Raw genomic sequence first — 17,457 nt, 5'->3', positions numbered from 1 at the left:
TACATAATTGTATATACAAATCAAAAGTATAAAAGAATTAATAATATTTTTACAAGATTTTTTAATAGTCATATTTATAAGACTCAATTTATGAAATTGAATATACGCATTCCATATACAAAAATAATAAATATGATTAAGTCAGCCTTTTTTTTTAACTATGATACATGAATATTGAAACATGTAACATCGTTAATATAATTCGTATCTAATATAGGTAAAATATTATTTATTTAATGTGTAGTGTTACCTAAGTAAAGTATTTTGTTAGGTAAAACGTTTATTACTCCGTTTGTTTTTTTGTGTACAGCATCAAACATTTGATTTCCATATTTAACAGTACTACTTAATGAACCTAGCCAAGACAACATCATACTTTTGGCAGGAATTTTTTCTAAATTATTTGAAGTACCTATAAGTATTTAATAATTCATAAGTTGTAATTTAATAATTTAGTAATTCATAAATATTAAAGTAAAATATCAATAAGTAAATCGTACCTATCAAAAATTTAATAATTGCCTTATTTACATCATCTGGTTTTTCTTGATGCGGGAAATGATGTGCTTCAGTAATTACTTTTACGCTAAACTTCTCCACATATTCTGAACTCTGAACTATACTTTCAATCATTACAGATGGGTCTTCATTACCAACTATCAATAATGTATGAGTAAAAAGTTGTTCGCTTGCATCCATATTTAATCTTGTAAAAGGAAGATTGCGATAATAATTTATTGCTCCAGTCCAATCTTCTGTAAAAAAAAATATATTGATTGTTTTTTTTAAATTATTAAATAGATACATTTACAGTAAATATTAGAAATCAATAAACCTTTTCTGCTAAAGCTATATTTATATGCTTCTACATAGTTATTTTGGGGGCTCGTATTTTTTACTTTGAGATGTTTGAATGTATCATTAATAATCGATAAATCTTCTTTCAATGCGTCTATTTCTGGTAAAATTGGTAATCTACTAAAATGCACCCATCTGTGAATGTGCAAACTCAAATATATTATGACGGTTTAAAGATTAAAATCGAGAATGGATAACTTAACGAACATATACTTACTTTTTATCAAATACGGTATTTTTCGATATTTTTTCCCAATACAAATTAGGATGTGGACTGGAAATAGCTATAAATTTATTTATCATATCTCCATGTAAAGCAATCATATACCATCCCAGAAGACCGCCCAAATCATGACCAATTATACTACACGTTTTAACATCAAAAGTTGAAATAAATTGTTTCAATTCGTCTATTATAATTTCAATCTTATAGCAACGCTTGTTAGATGGTTTGTCACTATCACCAAACCCTTTTAGATCAATAGCCACTACCCTAGAAATTATAAAAATAATATTAATGGCCTTATAACAAGATAATTGATAATTGTATTAATTGAGCCATTCATTTGCTATATTGATTGACTAAAAAATAAAGAAAAAATCGATATAGTAATATTTAATTAAACATTAGTTTATACTTAAATAGCTATACAAAGTGTTTTCATTTAATGTTGTTGAGACTAATTAAGTGAAGGAAATTTATTTTAAATATAAAAAGATTTTAAAAGTTCAGTTAATCGCTATGGCCTATGAACGGTTCAATTATCATCATATACCTATAATATTCTGCTAAAGCTGGTATTTGTTCTCTCCAAGATAACCAGCAATCAGGAAAGCCATGTAATAATAAGAGAAGTGGTTTCTCTACGTCTCCTGCTTCTACATAGTGGAATTTTACACCCTGAGTAAGAGAAAACACAATTGTAGTCTTGATTACTTTAAGTTTGCTCTTATAATATTTTGATAAATATGTTAGCGTTAAAATAATCTTTTCAAATTACGCGCGTTTTTAATAGATATCGATAGAGTCGTACGATCGATTTTCTCGATCGATATAACCTTAAAAAGAAAAAAGAAAAAAGAAAAATCCCAAGAGATAGGTCATCATTTTCTTCTTTTAGTAATATTATAAACAACTACGCAATTTTTGTCATTTATTAATGAGATAAGATATAATGAAAATACATTATTATTAAGTTTCTCTTGACTTTATAAATCGATTCAAATATTATCGAATCAAAGTTCAAGACGAAGTTAGTTGCACATGTCTTTAGATGACAAATAATTTCACATACTTTCGATTATCGAATTGATCACACAAGATTTCTCCAGAAAAAGAATATGAATATATATTTTTGAAGAAGTTAAAAAAATAACTCGTTCTAAGTTTCTTATCTTGAAGGTCAAATAAGGCAAATAAAGTATAACAGCGAGTTGATATTTTTCTTCGTTTGTCTTCACTATTTGCGTTATATTTATCGATTTTTTGTCGCGTTCAAATTTTTTGGATTAATCTCAATTAATAATAATAATAATAATTATTGGATTCTCTTACTTTGATCTTCACGTAGGAATGAGTTCCAAGATTGTTGTTGACAAGACATGGCGGTGGTTTATCTCTCTGTTCTAATATGAAAAACTTTTTAGGATCCCAAGCCCATTTCAACAATCTTTTTACTATCAGATAGAGACCATAGACGAAGGATAAGAAATGTAATTTGATGATTTCCCATGTTGATATGTGTACGATCCTGTCTGCGATCATTATAGCAGTCTAAGCAAAAATAATTAAGAAGAATCCTACTTCAACTTCCTTCCTTTTGAGGTTATTATTTTATTATTTTACACTTATATATATATATTTTTTTATAATATATTTTTAGAATATTATATGTTTATTATTTTACAATTAAACTGTTATTGCAATATATTTGTCATATATAAATTTATATATATATATATATATACATATATAATATTATTTTTTTATATCTATATGTGTTTTAAAAAAATATATATATATATTTATAGATTTTTTTCAAGGTGTTTTGCACTTTTCACTAGAAACTGATAACGATTTAAACTCCCAATATGAATAATTAAAATCGTTGTAAATTTAAGATAAAAAAAAATAAGATAAATTATATTATTTAAATAAACCAAGAGGTTAACGACATATTTTTTTTTTGACGTTATAATACTTCGAATAAAGTCGAGTGAATATCACTGACCGGTTTACGATTGTGGAAGAGCACGAAGGCCATCTTTAACACTTAGGTACATTATTTTCTTATCAATAATAATTCGAACCGTTAGTAACGTCAATGCTAATTTATCAAATGACAGAAAGCGTTTCGTTCGTTTTGTAATTTCTTTTTATCTTCTTTTTGAAGAAAAGAAATGAATCCAAACTTGTTTCTTCTTTTTCTTCTTTTTGTTTTCTTTTTTAGAAACGTAGAATTTGTAAACCAAATTTAATTCGCGCGAAATGGACACAGGATGATTTTAAATATCGAAGATTAGTTCAAAAGTATCATCTTTCAACGATCTTCAACGATTTACTGTTTCGACCTTCGATGGACTATGGCAAGCATGTTTTTCCCTCTCTCCCTCTCTCTCTTTCTTTTTATCTTTATAAATTTCTGACGTAAGATAGTGTGATTTTATGTTCTGCGTGCATGAATCACTATTTTTTCTTAAAATTACAATTTCATTCAGTATACCTTTATCATGATTTTTATCTTCACATAGATATCTGATTGTTAGTTAAATATCTTTTTTTGAATCATATATTATCGGGTAGTATTTATCTTTTTTTTACTTAGTATTAAATGATTAATATTTTTTTGTAGAAACCTATGATTTATTATTAGAGTAATTTTATTTTTGTCAATATTCGTAATCAATTATTTTTTCTCTCTCTTTCTCTATATATATTATCTTCTAATATTCACTTAATCTTTTATAAAATATAATTTTTATTTGTTTTAATATTACTTTATATTTCATTTTTTTGTTTGTTTTTTTTAGGAATTCCTTGTAGATTTATTGAAATTCAAGTAACATTGCTAAGGACTATATCATTTTTCTTAAAAATATATTCTACATACTTCAACTATAACAGATCACTTAAATATGAATGACTATGTAGACGATTCTTTAATTCAAACAATGAATAAGTAAGCTACTCGAGTGAGCCACTATAGTGGCCCATCGACTTGGAAAAAATAATCGCAAAAGCCACTTTAGTGGCAGGCCGGCTAAGGCCTATATCGGTAATTGTAGTGCTCTACCTTTATCATTTCGACCGTCGGTAACTGCCACTGTCGATAACTGCCACTGTCGGTAACTGCCACTGTCGATAACTGCCACTGTCGGTAACTGCCACTGTCGGTAACTGATTCCTACTTTTAAAACATCGACCGTTTTTAATGAGAGTTTGTACTTTAATAATATTGACCGTCAGGAATTTAAATACAAAATATTACTGACGTAGAGTAAAAAAATTTCAAGTCTACTATTACCGACGGTGGCAGTTACCGACAGTGGCATTTACCGACAGTGGCAGTTACCGACGATGGCAGTTACCGACGGCCGAAATGATAAAGGTAGAGCACTACAATTACCGATATAGGCCTTAGCCGGCCTGCCACTAAAGTGGCTTTTGCGATTATTTTTTCCAGGTCGATGGGCCACTATAGTGGCTCACTCGAGTAGCTTACTTATTCATTGTTTGAATTAAAGAATCGTCTACATAGTCATTCATATTTAAGTGATCTGTTATAGATTAAGTATATATATATATTTATATGTAGAATATATTTTTAAGAAAAATTATAATTTAATCATTAAGGAATCTTTACGTAGAACAAACAAAATTTTTTATATATGGCTAATAATTTTAAAACATTTAAATAGGAAAGTACTGCTTTTATATACAGTAACTGTTTAATAGCAATTATATGGATTTTGATTGAGGAATTAGTGAGCAATTAGGAGCACTTATTCATTTTTTTCTGCTGTTGCGGTTCTATGCCAACTTTTTTGTGCTATATTTATAGCTCAAAAGAGACAATCTTCCCGTGGCTTTAAGCATCACCTATTTCATGTATCAACGTTACATCTATTTGTTTGAAAAAAGAAAAAAAAAGTTAAAACAAACCCTGGGGCTTTAGAGAGAAAAGCAAGGGTAGAATATGCGAGCACAAGCAAGTTTTATACATCAAACGATTCGATTAAAATCTCATTTTGTTGGTTTCATTCGGAAGGATCTTCGTTTATTTTCTCGGCTCGCTTGTTTGCCGCATCCGATGCTTCAGGCTATATCAACTTTCTCTCTTTTTCTCTCTTTCTCTCTCTCTCTCTATGCTACTATTATTACATTTTCTTAGTCAGATTTTCTTTTTCATTTCATACTCGTATTCATTCCCGATCCGTATCAACGAGCAGTTTAACGATCAGTTAAAACGATTACAAGGGAATGAATTAACGAAGCAAACGCAATCATTTCATATTTATTATTATGTTTCTTCAAACAGGGGGATCCCATAAATTCCATAAATCCCATAAATAATAATAATAGGGAAATTTTCATCGAAATTGTTCGTTAATATTTCATTGTCTCATAATGATTACCATTTACAAATAATATATAAATATTTATTTTAGTAAAAGTTGGATTTTCAAATGGATCATATTCGATGCGATGACCGGAAATATTCTACATTACCGACGTTGTCTCATCAATAACTACTATGATCTTATGTAGGTAAAAGTATGAGAGCGCCAATGTTGGAATTTTTTTAAAGCTGCATATGATTGTTATCAGAGTTTATTTTTTAATCAACGAGGATAAAAATAAATATAACGTTTTGAAAATTAATATTGTTTACAGGTAAATTATGGAAAATAATACCAAAAATTTGGCAGCGGTGGGATTCGAACCCACGCCTCCGAAGAGACTGGTGCCTTAAACCAGCGCCTTAGACCGCTCGGCCACGCTACCTTGTTTGAATTCTAGTGAGTAGTATTAATATTGTCACTAGCTTCGATTTCTTTTGTTTTAATCATCTAATACTAAAATAGAAACAAAATATTAATAATTATATATTCATTATTGTTGAGAGAAATATATTTTCTTTGTCAGCAATATGCGCACACACAGACACACGCACAAGTGATTAGCAGATCAAGCGGGCCTTCACATAATTCAGCATAAGGTATTACTTTTTGTTCTTTCAATTAATAGTATAAAAATAGCATCAAAGTCTTACTATCCAAAGTACCACTAGTTTCTGTCTCAGCGCTCTGTGAATTATTGTGTATTGTTTAAATAAAGTATTTTAACACGTTGAGAGAGCGCCATGCAAATTCTTAAAAAAATTCCAGTCAGGTTATGCGCGTTACTTACTATTGAAAAAACAGTTAAATGTCAGTCAACGATGACTGTTCAACTGTTTAACTGTTTTTTAAATACTGCGACTTCACACTGCTATCTCCAACAATTATCTTTATAATATATATACTTCTATGATTACGTGTTAAAATATTTGAGAGGAAATACGAATAATAAAACTTTCAACAGTTGAACAAATATTTACATCTCTTTATTTATATTTTCAGATAAACGTGACAACGTTTGCAATCGATAGGTGCAATTATCAAACAGTTTCTATTCATTCATTCTAAGGAGAGAAAACAATTATTAGACATAAATCATGCTGAAAATGATAGGAGAGTTTCTAACGTTGACATCTGCATAGATTTATTCCTGCTTTCATCGATAACGCACGTGTAGAGATATGTATGTATATAGAACTACATATATACGAAGATTAGAGATGAGATAGAAGAAGAGACAGAGATAGAGATAGAGATAGAGACAGACATATCTGCAGTTTGTCGGCCACATGTCGTGGGCGTAGATATCGTGGTTTAAACAAAGGCAGTCCCGGGCGGAGCTTTTCGATCCAGGAATATTGCGCATGTGCAAAGCAAAGAGTTTTCGACCCGCGTCACGTCGTCGTAGTGAGTAGAACCGGCTGTGGGATGTATAGAATAAAAGCGACGAGTGAAATGCGAAGGATAGATAGAGAAAGAGATAAAGAAAGAGAGATAGATAGAAAGAGAATGAGATAGAGAGAGAGAGAGAGAGAGAGAGAGAGAAAGATAGAGAGATGAGAAGGAGAGAGAGTGAGAGGGACAGAAAGCATTCCTGCATTTCTTTTTTTCCGCGTTACGACGGCCATTTTGTTCGTCAACTTAATATTCGCCGCTCATTTTCCATCCCGTCCCACGGGCAGCTCTTGTAACTCTATATTCGCACGATGAAGCTCAATTGTCGCACTGCTAGAGGTTCTTTGTTTCCCTCCGCCCTCTCTTTTCTCTCTCTTTCTCTGTTTCATAAGAGAGAATCTAACTACACCGCTGCTAATCGAGTCCAATTATATCGTCGTTTGGTAAGACAACTCTCTGTTGTTGGACAATTTTTCAGTCGGATTAGTCATCGATCTGTTACCCCATTACCGTTTTCCATCAATGACAGGTGGTCTTTGAAAATTGAAAGTTAATCCAATCGAAAAGTCCGCTTTGAATGTATATAGTTATATACTGTTTAGACAATGCATTGTGTATATGTATGGGGATAAATGGTAGAGGGCTTCTGTACTGACGATAAACTTGACATAGAAGTTTCCATAGACTTCATAGCAAATAGACTTGGTTGGTTATTATGTTAGAAGTTGTGACATGTATCCGATAAAGGCCAATAACTTTAAACTTGAAGTCGTTCGAAACTTCTTTATCATGCTTTTCATTTTTATGCCTCACACATTAAAGGCTTAGAAAGTATTTATAGTATACTTAATATATATGTATAGGTACGTTTTTTTTTTTTAATTAAAATTATTTGCTTTGATCAATAAGTAATATTGGAATTTGTAATATTTTAAATGAACGGAATGGTATTTAGTCAGTAGATCAATTTATAACGTTATTATTTCTAGTATTTTATATTTAAATATATAATAATAATATATTATTTTACATTATAGATAATAAATAATATCACAAATTTTGGGTTAAAGTAAAACTTCCCGGCAAATATATTGACATATATAATATATAAAATACATGTATATATGAGTATTAAAAATAATTATGTATTAATATGTTGCAGGGTGTCAATTAATCGTATTCAAATCAAAACACAGAGTCGTCAAGCGAGATGGTTAGTGATGTTAGTGGATGCTGCAAGTCGCAGGAAAGCACGAAGCGAGGATGCATCCCCGCGGTGAATTAATCATTTCAACAGCTGCTGTCGCATTAGCGACAGCGGATAAGACAAATGAACGTCGTGGAGCTTGTTAAGACGTAATCCGAGAGATGCGTCTCCCGCTTCCACCTTGTACCCTCACCCCACCTCACCCCACCACGACGCCGTCATCCTCTTCCGTTTTCTGCCATCGCATCCCTCGTCTCATCTGGGATTAGTCTCCGGTATATTAGGTCGCCATTTTGCCTGCCGATCCTCTTCTTTGTTTATTGTTTACGATCAATCTACCTTTTTCTCTATTTATTTCTTTCTTTCTTTTCATTAATTTTATCTTATATTTAATTTCAAATCAAATTAGCAAGAAAAGAAAAGTTTAAAGAGAGAAATTATATGAATATTTATGACGTCATCTTAAAGTAAAAAATAATAGAAAAGAAATAGTTTTAAGTGCGAACAAAAATTGATTTTCGTTTCTTTATAATTTTATGTATTTCATGAAAGAATTCATAAAACTAACTCACTGTTGTAAAGTTGCATTCGCATGTTAGTCTTTTTTTTTTCTTTTTATTAAAGTATACGTCATATATATTTATTATATAACAATATATATTTATATGTTAAAATAATAGTAATGATATTTATATATTTATATCGTTTCATTGAATTCTTTTCATTTGTATTTTTCTAAATATTTTTCTATCAGTTTATATATTTTGATCACGTATTAGTTTTATATTTATTTCCTTCTTCATATTTATTATCTACGATTGATCATCCTATTTCTTGCTCATTTCTATGCTTTCTTATTTTTTCATTACTTCCATCTACATACATATATATCTATATTTTAGATTCTTTACATTTTTACGTGACTTACAAATTTCTTTTCCTCTCTTTTATCAGTTCTTATTCCAATCACGTGTATCGGATTTACATTATATACTTTTAGTGCCTGTATTCATTTAAAAACCAAATGGAATATCTATTATGTAGCTATCTTTGAATGGTACGGTACATTAAATTATAATTTATATTTCATTTCAGGTGAGATGAATATTTTATTGTGTCCATTATAAAGAAGACTTCGTTATTACGTATGGTAGTTACATAGATACAAATTTGTCAAGTTCGAAGATACCATCGTTGGAATTTTTCTCCCACACTTGAAAACCTTTTCTAGATCCGAAAGATTGCATCCGACAATACTTAGGAAGAAATTTCGATGACAGATAACGTCAATGCGGGTACCGTTGAAGTTTACCAACGAGATAAATCATTTTGAGTATTACGATCATCAGCTGCTATTTTTGTATGTTATATAATTTTATTTCTTTTTTTTTTCTTCTTCTTCTTCCAAACTTGTTAGTTTTTTTTTAAAATAATTTCTTTCTTTTGTTTCTTTTTTAGGAGGGTGTTTCTTTGTTAAGTTTCTATCCAGACTTAAGAGATTACTTTTCCAGTATTCGCCCAGAACAGTTTTAATCAGAGTATAATAGTTCATCGTAAAGCTGGATTATGCGAGTCGATATATATATAGGTATAGATCGACTTTTCAAACACAAGTACGCCGACGTTCTTTGGATCTACTTCGCTTTTGTCGGACCGAGTATTGCGCCTCTCCATTTTGTCATCCCCTAGTGGAGTTTCAATGTTGTAACCATGGAGACGTCGCGTTTCCGCAAGGGGAACGTATAAGGGGTGTCGAGCGTACGTAGGCAAGTATGGTGTGTCTGCCATTGTTAAAATTCGTTCGTGTATTGCGTGTCCAATATCGATAATGAAAATACGATATTGAATGAAAGTACGATGAAATTGCGATCGTTTAATGGTATCATTTGATAATGTTTCAACAAAAAAAAAACAAAAAACAAAAAAGAAAAAAGGAAAATAAAAAATTATATAAGAAGAAAAAATATTTTGTCGAAAAATTCGCACATTCGCGCGTATTTATTTGTCAAATAGACAAAATATAAATTGCTATGAGCGATAGAGAATAACGGTGAAATATTTCACACTATGAGCTAACTAATTTGATCCTACTGTATCTTATTCGCAATTGACAGCCGGATGATTGATGAGAAAATTTGCTCTCGGGCCCGTCAACCTTTCAACGCTTAACGGCGTGTCCTCGGCGTTAAATGGCCAATGAGTTTCATAGGAGCCATTAAGAAAGGGGTCCTTGATTCGTAATGAGACTCTCAAGGAGAATCTTATGATTATCACCCATTAGGATAATAGGGTAAAGCTCTAGCTCGACTGTATCTATTCAATGTTTCATTGAAGAAAACATACTTCTTTATCTTCCTTTATTATTTTTCAAATATTCGCTGCAAATATAATTTATATTGATTTTATATTTTTTGTATACGTTGATATAATATATTCGCAGTGTTTTAATATCATTTATGAAAATGTCATTGAGAATTATTCAATTTTCTTTATCTCAGACGAATGAACTTGTAAAAGAGAAAGAAAATGAAAATGAAAAGGAAGGAAGGAAAAAAAATCATTTTGATCGTTCAGGAAGGAAGGAAGGAAGGGAACGTTTGTTAGTTCTGGGCCATGTCACGAATGCAATTAGTGACTGATTCGCCAAGCACTGGGAAGTCCTTCACAGTAATAGCGAAGGGCTCTTCAAATGTTCAAGTACTCTTCCGGTAGCGACTGCATTTTGATTTGCGCCCCAACGTACCGCCTTAAAGTGCAACTTCGCTTTATTGCAAACCAATGGGAGAGATGGGCATAACTTTAACGGTCTTTGCTCTTTTATTCTTGTGAATTTGTTATACTTTTAACTGTTACGTTAATGGTAAGTTTAACTTGTGTTTAAAATTGTATCTAATTACGATCATTCGTTTATCTATAATGTACATTATACATATTTTTATTTATATTTTAGGTATGACATATACTCTTCTATGATTGGTTTAGATCCGACGGAACGCGTATATCTTTGAGCTGAATAGATAACATACGATCAGGATTAGAAATTGAACTTATTTTTGCATGAATCGTTGTTTAAAAAATATGATGCCTTTTACTTTATATATTTTAATTAGCTCATACAATTTTTCATTCTATTATCATCTAAAACGATCCAACGTTTTGACAAATAATATTCGTTTTTGTCGAGCTATTCAGGGGAAAAGTTTTTTTGACCTTAGAGAGAAAAAACCCGGCATTCGATGATGAAAGTTTCGACGAAGAAACTGTTTACGGGTACGGGAAAATCGTCGGTGATGCTTTAGAACGCCTCGTTGTAACCAGATTCCCATTAAAGCAACACCTTTTGTAGCATGGAACAGCATTGTGGTAACATTATTGTCCGCGGCAAGGACGCATTATAATTCATTGTGTTGTTCTCGTAGCTTGGATCATTCAAAAGGTGCCTAATGCGACACCTGGTAGGTGTAATGTTGCCGCCATATTCTATTATAAGGATAATTTGATACATATCGTGAACGAAAATCCTATAGAAGTTTTGTCGAGACCCTGTGATCCACTGAGTGAAATTGTTCCTGTATATATATATACATATATATGTATGTAAGTATTATATGTTTGAAATTTACCGATAGACGCATATCTTAAATTAACAAAATAATAACAATTATTATTTTACAGAACGATGATAAAATAAATTGAAGCCTGAAAGATTGTTGGATATTTTCAAACGAAGTAACAAGTTGATTTTCAATGAGGATTTGAAAACTCGATGGATTCGGGCGAGCAGCAGTTTACTATTGTCGAGAAGTGATCTTATTTATCGTTACGTCTAAAACGTAGCTGGTATCTGGATGAGAGAATCGTTGCTGCTAGGATTTTGGTCACGTAGAAACCTGGTAACGAAGTTAAGCTGGAAGCTCCTTCCAGGGATGGACCTTTCGTATAACGTGTCTCGATTCCAAGAGCCCCATGTACAGAGAGCCCATAGAACCAAACTCAATATGGTGGAGTCAATTGGACCGCCCGTACTTTAGGGGCATCTTCTCTCTCTTTTTCCACTCTTCTTCGAACATATTCGCTTGGTCGTTTTCTCCCCCTCTCCCTTTCTTCTCTCTCGACCACCCTCTTTTCTTTATTTCGCCCTCTCGTTCACATAATGGAGACACAATCGACTTTGAAACACAATCGATAGTTACCAAGTCCATCGAGCAAAAATGTTACTATGCGTTTGCGTCCCTTTTGAATGACACATACACGATCGTTCTGATGGTTGTGGAGTTACACCCCTCTATACGCCATTAAGATATACATATTTACGTGGAGAATAATATGGTGGTGGAAGCCATTTTATATGTTCTTCTACGAAACAACCCTTAAATATACTATGTAAGTATTATAAATAAATATATAGATATATTTTTATATTTCTTATTTGATAATAAAAAAGATCCATTTGATTTACTTATCATTTTTTTTTGAAATATAACATTTTAAAGATTTTTTTTTCCTGAAATATGTTTTGTAAATTGTTGACTAACGATATTTCATTTACGTATATGTATATGTATAGATATGTGTTTCAGAGGATTCAGTAGGAAGAAAATTCGATCATCGGCATTGGATTTTCATCGGTCGGTCTATCGTACCGTAGGCGGAGAACGTATTTCTCGGAAACGAACGGTGGAGTTTAAAACGTCGATCGTCACATCACATTGCCATGGCGACGGACGTCGACGTTTTACACCCTGGCGCTCATTTGTTTGTCATTTCCTCGCGGCGACTCGCGGAAACAAAGGACGAGAGGCACGAAGGTACGAAACAAAAAGCAATCCGTTCGACGACGACGACGACGGCAGCAGCAGCAGCAGCAGCAGCAGAGGCGGCGGTGGCGGTGGTGGCGGCGAACGAGCAAACGGGGGTTGGGGGTGTTGATGGTGGTGGTAGCTGTTGATGGGGATGCCGTTGTTGTTACTCGTCTGCTGAGGATAGAACAAGGGTCCGGAGTAAAGGGAGGGGGGATGGAAAAAGCGAAATGCCGTGAATTACCTGTTCGGAAGAGAACATTTCGCCGTCATTTTTATTTCGTTTCCCGTTGAAAACTCAACGTTCAACGGAAATCGCTGTACGACTAGTAGCAACTACTATTACGCTTCGAAACTCGGCGTACCGCTTCTTTTATTTCAACTATTTATTTTCTTTTTTTCTTTTTTATCTTTTTTCCTTTTTCCCCCCCCGCCAGCTCTCTTCTCTTTTCGATGTTACAAATCTCTATCGCATTTGCGAAAGTTAGGAAGCTATACTGTTTATGGGGTAAATAATAACAACAGAATTTTCTTTTGGGGAGGGGGTTGATTTTTTTTTTTTCATTGGTTATAAGATAGTATGCTACGGTATACCACCGAGTATCTATTATACAGTTATTTTTACATTCCTATTTTATATTTCATTCTTTCTCGTTTATTTTTTCCTTTCTTTCTGATTGAATACACATTCCAGGTATTAAATCACACGTGCAAAGTAACGAGATACCTATATCGTGATTCGCTTGAAGATTCTTAACAAGAATGATACTATATCTGTCGCGAAGGTCGAGATATTGTCGAGAAAAGGACAGGACGTCAGCCAAGAGAAAGACGTTGAGTGTGTACGTCGACTCGTTAGCGACGATGACTTCCACTTTTCAAAGCCGATGCCAAGGCTTAACCACATATTTCCCTCTCACGGTAGCTGAGTGTCGATTACATATGCCCTGGATATAAATAAAGAAGGCATAGAAACTCGTCTACGCTACAATTTCTTCTGTCAGACGAAATTTATTCCATGTGCTTCCTTCTAAATTGACAGTCATTGCTAGTTTTTTTTAACTAAGGTGATTATAAATATCCTAAGCGTTAAAATACCTTGATTTTATTTCTATATTATATATGTATATATATATATAGGCTTTTTATTATTCGACTTGGTACCAAAGCAAAATAGATTTTATTTCTTTCATTATATTCATACCTTTCTTTTTTTTTAATTGGAAATTTTATTCGTTTCATTCTATATAATGTAATTATATTACAGTATATATTGTATAGATATATACTTAATAAAATTATATACACCCGAACATTATATTACTATATTATTGTATTAAAAAATATTAGTAAAGTATACCTTATAATATTAGTATAATATGATTATACTATATTATCTTATACTCTTATCTATATATACTATATATATATACATATTATATTATATTATAATTTTTACAATATTACTATTTTCTTTGAATATTTATTGAGTAATTATACTTTTTGTATAGATAAAGAATTAATTTATAGAAAATTAAGTAAAAAATATTGTTTTTACATGTATTGCATTAATAATAATATTCAATATTTCTTCTGCTTGCAGGTTACCAAGAATTGGTAAGAAAGTCAAGGAACGTCCTTGATTATTTCAGTGATAGTAGTCGTTGAAATATGGCGTGAAGTAATTAACACTCGCATTATTCACGGTAGGAGGAGACGTTAGAACCCCTATAATACTCTTCCTCTCGTTCCGGATAACCAAGCGAGAGACCCATTGACTTCGTTCATTGATTTTACGTCAATCTGCAAAGAGCACCCTTGCGGGCTCTTCGTGATGCGTTTACCATAAACGATAAGGGCTGTACGGAGTTAGGTGTGAGGTAAGGGCTCGCTCGACACACCCCATGAAAGTGAAATAGAATAGAAATGACCCCCCATGGGAGTCGTATTAGAGACACATGGCTAGGCGACAAAGCTTCGACAACCCTCTACAATCTTAGCCATGTATACGATTACATAACGTTACGTGCTTTCCACCCCTAGAACGTTGGGGTTGGTACGAGGGTTGGAATATACACGCGTAACACCCCTTAAGGGGGTCCGAAACGCCATTTTGTCTATGAGCCATAATCGTTCGACCGACATTTTTTCTTGTTGAAAAATGTTAGTATTTCTTTCGTAGTATTTTATATATTCTTATAATAATTTTTTTCTTGCATTAGCGTTTTTTATTATACTATTAACTTAAAAATGATTTTATTAATAATTTGTTTATTATGTTTTTAATTGGTATATATACGTATGATATTAAATTAATTATTATTTATTGTTAGTATGTAGTGGAATACGTTTGTAGAAATGATTTACAAGAATCGATCGATTTTAATAACTTATTTTTGTTTCTTAGCATTCATTCGATTATTTCAAATGGTCCTTGATATTTTCTGTTTAGGGAAGACGAAACTTATATTGATGTCAATGGTAGACCTTGCTGATTCCTATCGAAAACCTCGGGACACCTGTTGTGTCACCTGACGACGAAAGATAGTTTCGGTTTCGCGTTATCGCGGTCAGTTGAGTGAGTTTTCGTGTAAACTCGACGTATTCGCTCGAAAAGGTTTGGGTAACGCAACCCAGACGAGACAGAGGTTAATTTGGTACGAGCTGTAATCCGTCTCATCCGTCGGATGAAATTCCAGGACCCTACGGGATGGACGAATGACAGAAGGCTTTTGGATTATTGCCTTGCTTTATCGAGGATTATATCGAGTGTGAAGACAAAAAATAAAAAAGGGAAGACAAAAATTAATCGACATTTTTGTCCCTTTCGAACATTAGATCGTCAAACTTTTAATGAAGTTGCTTACTTGCTTTTTTCTCCCATTCATCTTGAATATATTATAAAAAATATATTATTCGTGAGATATTACAAATTTGGCCCAAACATTTGGTGCAATTCAAAACAATGATAATGCGTTAGATCAATCGTGCGAATATTATAAATATATATTTATTTATAGGTATGTATGTATGTATGTATGTATGTATCGTGATAACTATATTGAAGATGGAACTTTATACAAACGAACATTTATTTTCTGTTGCAGTTTAATCAACGTTGGGTAGACGCTGCTATATCTCCATTTGCTTTAACCGGAATGCGAAGACGTGCATGGGATTGTGATGTTACTATTATTCGCTTCGATAACGTTTACGATACGCATATAGTCTAGCATATATCGTGTAGGCTGCTGGGAGGGGTTGGACCAGAGCGTGCCGGCAGCTCGTCGTTAATATAATGGCGAAAATGGCAAAACGGGTCGACATCACGTAGAGGTAATTCGGCACGCGTACGCTCGTCTATCAAATTGATTTTCACACCTAGTGTCCTTACAAGGGCGTTTATTTCGTCACGTTCAACGAAACGATGGATTGTGTGTCATCATTTATAGCGAAATACGATTGACAAAATATTTTCTTTTTTCTTCTTCTTCTTCTTCTTTATTTTTATATTTTTATTTTTAACTGGCAACTCTTATTCTTCTTGCGTGTCTATGTAATATTTTTTTTTCTATTTCTTATATATATATTTAATTTATAAAGAATTCAATTTGTATACATTAAAAGTGTATATATAGGTATATTAATAATTATATTCACGTATTGATACGTTTTTGAATATATATGTAGCTATATAAATTTAGATCTGATGGGAAATGGTGAAAACGGTGATGATGAAAATTCAGACAGGACGTGAGTTAACACTTTTGAAATATTTGAAAATGAAGCTGAAAACTGATGAACTCATAACCGTCATTCTGTTCCGTCGCCCAAGCCTTTTGGAGTTCTCCCTAATTGACCCACGTCAGTAGCCTATAGGATTGGAAATTATAGGTCTCGAGGAAAGGAGACGATTATCAGTCAAATAAAGAGAGAGAATACAAACAAATATTAACGACCGGGACTTTGGCGTTAATCGAGACGGGAAAGAAAAGCAGTTGAGAACAATTTTGTTCTTTTTCTTTTTTTTTATAGTCGATTAAACTTGTCATGCGTTTCATTGAAAATTATGTTCTTTATCAATGAAACCATGATGGCCATCTGGTGTGACAGGCATTGCTATAATTTTATTGTTAATTAGAATTGTGAGCAAACCGTATGGAAAATTTGTGTTACAATTAACGTGTTAAATGTAGAGTTAAAAAAAAGGTATATATTTATAATAATATTTGATTTATTTTATATTTCTATATATATCTTTTTGCATTAACATATTTATACGATTTTATAATGTAACATACATTTATTCTGTTGCAGTATATATACATATATATATATATATAATATACTAAAAATCTTAGTATAAATACAAGAAAGTAAGATTTTTAACGCGGAACACATTCCAGGACATCGGCTTTATTGTACGTGCTGTCTTGGTCGTTTACAGCGAAATGACGTAGATGAAAATGAATAATGCATAGGAAAGCATATGTAAGCGTAGATAAGAATCTTATCAAAAGAAACGATCAAAGACGTTCTATGAGGTCACGCTCGAGTGGTGCCGTCTAATTTATTGAG

At 32.3% G+C, this 17,457-nt stretch overlaps 1 protein-coding gene, 2 long non-coding RNA genes and 1 other non-coding gene across 12 annotated transcripts; 2 read left to right on the top strand and 2 right to left on the bottom strand.

Moving 5' to 3' along the window:
- Positions 1-228: 228 nt before the first annotated feature.
- LOC122518291 (epoxide hydrolase 4-like) lies at positions 229-3,460 on the bottom strand. Its single transcript, XM_043637159.1, has 7 exons — positions 3,090-3,460; positions 2,414-2,632; positions 1,635-1,759; positions 1,076-1,351; positions 836-993; positions 501-755; positions 229-412 (listed from the first exon to the last, which is right to left on the bottom strand). Exons 1-7 carry the CDS (start codon positions 3,120-3,122, stop codon positions 234-236), a joined length of 1,245 nt encoding a protein of 414 aa, XP_043493094.1. The 5' UTR covers positions 3,123-3,460; the 3' UTR covers positions 229-233.
- LOC122518311 lies at positions 2,050-10,168 on the top strand. Of its 5 annotated transcripts, XR_006304035.1 has the most exons (10): positions 2,050-2,425; positions 2,506-2,683; positions 5,527-5,622; positions 5,753-5,877; positions 6,005-6,077; positions 6,481-6,661; positions 8,036-8,355; positions 9,176-9,230; positions 9,312-9,440; positions 9,539-10,166. It is a non-coding gene; the product is annotated as an uncharacterized LOC122518311 (long non-coding RNA). The 5 variants fall into 5 exon arrangements; XR_006304034.1 differs by having other exon boundaries at positions 2,051-2,683; positions 9,539-10,168; XR_006304038.1 differs by having other exon boundaries at positions 2,051-2,683; positions 8,036-8,149; positions 9,539-10,167.
- Positions 5,782-5,863, bottom strand: Trnal-aag. Its single transcript has one exon. It is a non-coding gene; the product is annotated as a tRNA-Leu (tRNA).
- A 436-nt stretch (positions 10,169-10,604) lies between the features above and the next one.
- Positions 10,605-17,102, top strand: LOC122518312. Of its 5 annotated transcripts, XR_006304041.1 has the most exons (10): positions 10,605-10,940; positions 11,031-11,350; positions 11,500-11,677; positions 11,756-12,463; positions 12,661-12,888; positions 13,574-13,946; positions 14,483-14,759; positions 15,332-15,899; positions 15,987-16,215; positions 16,570-17,102. It is a non-coding gene; the product is annotated as an uncharacterized LOC122518312 (long non-coding RNA). The 5 variants fall into 5 exon arrangements; XR_006304042.1 differs by lacking the exon at positions 11,031-11,350; XR_006304040.1 differs by having other exon boundaries at positions 11,031-11,677; positions 16,584-17,102.
- Positions 17,103-17,457: the final 355 nt, after the last annotated feature.

The sequence above is a fragment of the Polistes fuscatus genome, unplaced genomic scaffold (genome assembly GCF_010416935.1).
Source record: "Polistes fuscatus isolate 324 unplaced genomic scaffold, CU_Pfus_HIC Scaffold24, whole genome shotgun sequence".
Classification (NCBI taxonomy): Eukaryota; Metazoa; Arthropoda; class Insecta; order Hymenoptera; family Vespidae; genus Polistes; species Polistes fuscatus.
This window is presented reverse-complemented; position numbering and strand designations above follow the sequence as displayed.

Bases quoted from the DNA above. Each gene is read 5' to 3' on its own strand.
- LOC122518291 (XM_043637159.1), bottom strand. From the start codon at position 3,122: ATGGCCTTCGTGCTCTTCCACAATCGTAAACCG. The intron at 2,633-3,089 runs GTCAGTGATATT...ATTTTTGCTTAG, and splicing joins TCTTCCACAATCGTAAACCG to ACTGCTATAATGATCGCAGA. The intron at 994-1,075 runs GTAAGTATATGT...GCACATTCACAG, and splicing joins AATACCGTATTTGATAAAAA to ATGGGTGCATTTTAGTAGAT.